Below are 1,571 nucleotides of genomic sequence, written 5' to 3' on the forward strand. Positions count from 1 at the left end.
CTACTCGGGCCCTCAGCCCTCGTGTTTCCTTTCTCCTCGCCTGCCACATGATTAGTATATTGATTAGTACACTCTATCATGTGACTTCCCCCCCCTTACTTCGCAATCGTCTCATCGCTGTTTCCTCTTCTCTTTCCTCTTCGACGATTCCTTTTGTATCCACCCTAGTTATTAGGTTATAGAGGTTTAGCCCTTGACATTAGGAATCGTCCTTGTCTGCCTGTCTGCCCGCTCGCCTGCCCGCTTGTCCGCCCGCTCGCCTGCCTGCCTGCTCGCCCGCCCGCTTGCCTGCCTGTCCGCCAGTCTATGGGAATATCTTTACGATGTCCGACCCGAATCCACTCCTCCTGCTTGTGCAGCAGCTCCAGCAAGAGCTCCAAAACCAGCGCCTTGATATTCAAAACCAGCGTAATGAAATACAGCAACTACGTGCGGACCTTGATGCTTCCCGAACAGATGTCCACCAGCTTCGTACGCAGCTTCTTTCCGTCCAGACACCCAGATCCCGCCTGCCAGATCCGCCTCGCTTTAACGGTAAACCATACACGCTTCGCACATGGCTCCCGTCAATTAAAGCAAAACTTCGATCAGACCAGCTCGTAGGAGCTGATGCTTTTGACTATGTATGGGATCGACTAGAACAGTCTCAGCAAGCTTCTGTCCTGCACCTCCGCCAATCTGCCGAAAAACCAGCTATGGGATCCTGAAGTTATTTTCTCTTTTTTCAGCGTCTATGCCATAACCCACGGGAACAGCAGGAGGCTATTCAGCGCTTTACTTCTATACAACAGAGGGATGACGAATCGCTTATCGCCTACCTTGCTCGTTTTGAACGACTTTCATATGAAGCCAATGTAAACTCATGGCCAGATATATCACGTGTTACCACGCTACACCGGGGGCTACGGCCTAATCTCCGTCGAATACTAGAAGACTCGAATAATTCTCTCTTTGATCTTCCCTATAATGAATATATTGAACTTGTCCAGAGTACCGATCGGCGTACCCGTCCTAGTCCAAAATCAGCCCCGAAACCAGCTTTGACCCCGAATACAGACCCAATGGATACTGATCCGGTCCGAGTCAACTCAGTTAAAATAAACCCCAATCCTGTTCATGTTGGCTCTGTGAGAGTAGCCCGAGCTGCTTCGCCTGTTTTATCTGATTCTTCTCATGAATCCACCACCTCTGACCGCCGCCGTTTCCGACTTGCGAATAATTTATGCCTTTACTGCGGTTCTAATGATCATTGGATCGCAGACTGCGATGCCCGCTCTACTTTGTCTGATACTTCCGAGAAACCTCCGAAAAAGCTTACAGCCCGCGCCAGCAACCCGCCTCGCTATTAGGCCTCCTTCGGAGGCCTTATATAGGAAGGGGAGTAGTGTAAGGGGCTAGAGCCCCTCAGCCTACTCGGGCCCTCAGCCCTCGTGTTTCCTTTCTCCTCGCCTGCCACATGATTAGTATATTGATTAGTACACTCTATCATGTGACTTCCCCCCTTACTTCGCAATCGTCTCATCGCTGTTTCCTCTTCTCTTTCCTCTTCGACGATTCCTTTTGTATCCACC

General features: G+C 50.4%; 1 protein-coding gene across 1 annotated transcript; it reads left to right on the plus strand.

Annotated features, from left to right (window-relative positions):
- Positions 1–323: 323 nt before the first annotated feature.
- ATNIH1004_001841 (uncharacterized protein) lies at positions 324–1,349 on the plus strand (the record flags this gene model as incomplete). The annotated part of the gene is made up of 2 exons (XM_033566536.1): positions 324–623; positions 729–1,349. 2 exons carry the CDS (start codon positions 324–326, stop codon positions 1,347–1,349), a joined length of 921 nt encoding a protein of 306 aa, XP_033432293.1.
- Between the last annotated feature and the right edge of the window lie 222 nt (positions 1,350–1,571).

Source organism: Aspergillus tanneri (assembly GCF_003426965.1).
Source record: "Aspergillus tanneri strain NIH1004 chromosome Unknown AapTan_2_pilon_pilon_pilon, whole genome shotgun sequence".
In the NCBI taxonomy this organism is placed as follows: Eukaryota; Fungi; Ascomycota; class Eurotiomycetes; order Eurotiales; family Aspergillaceae; genus Aspergillus; species Aspergillus tanneri.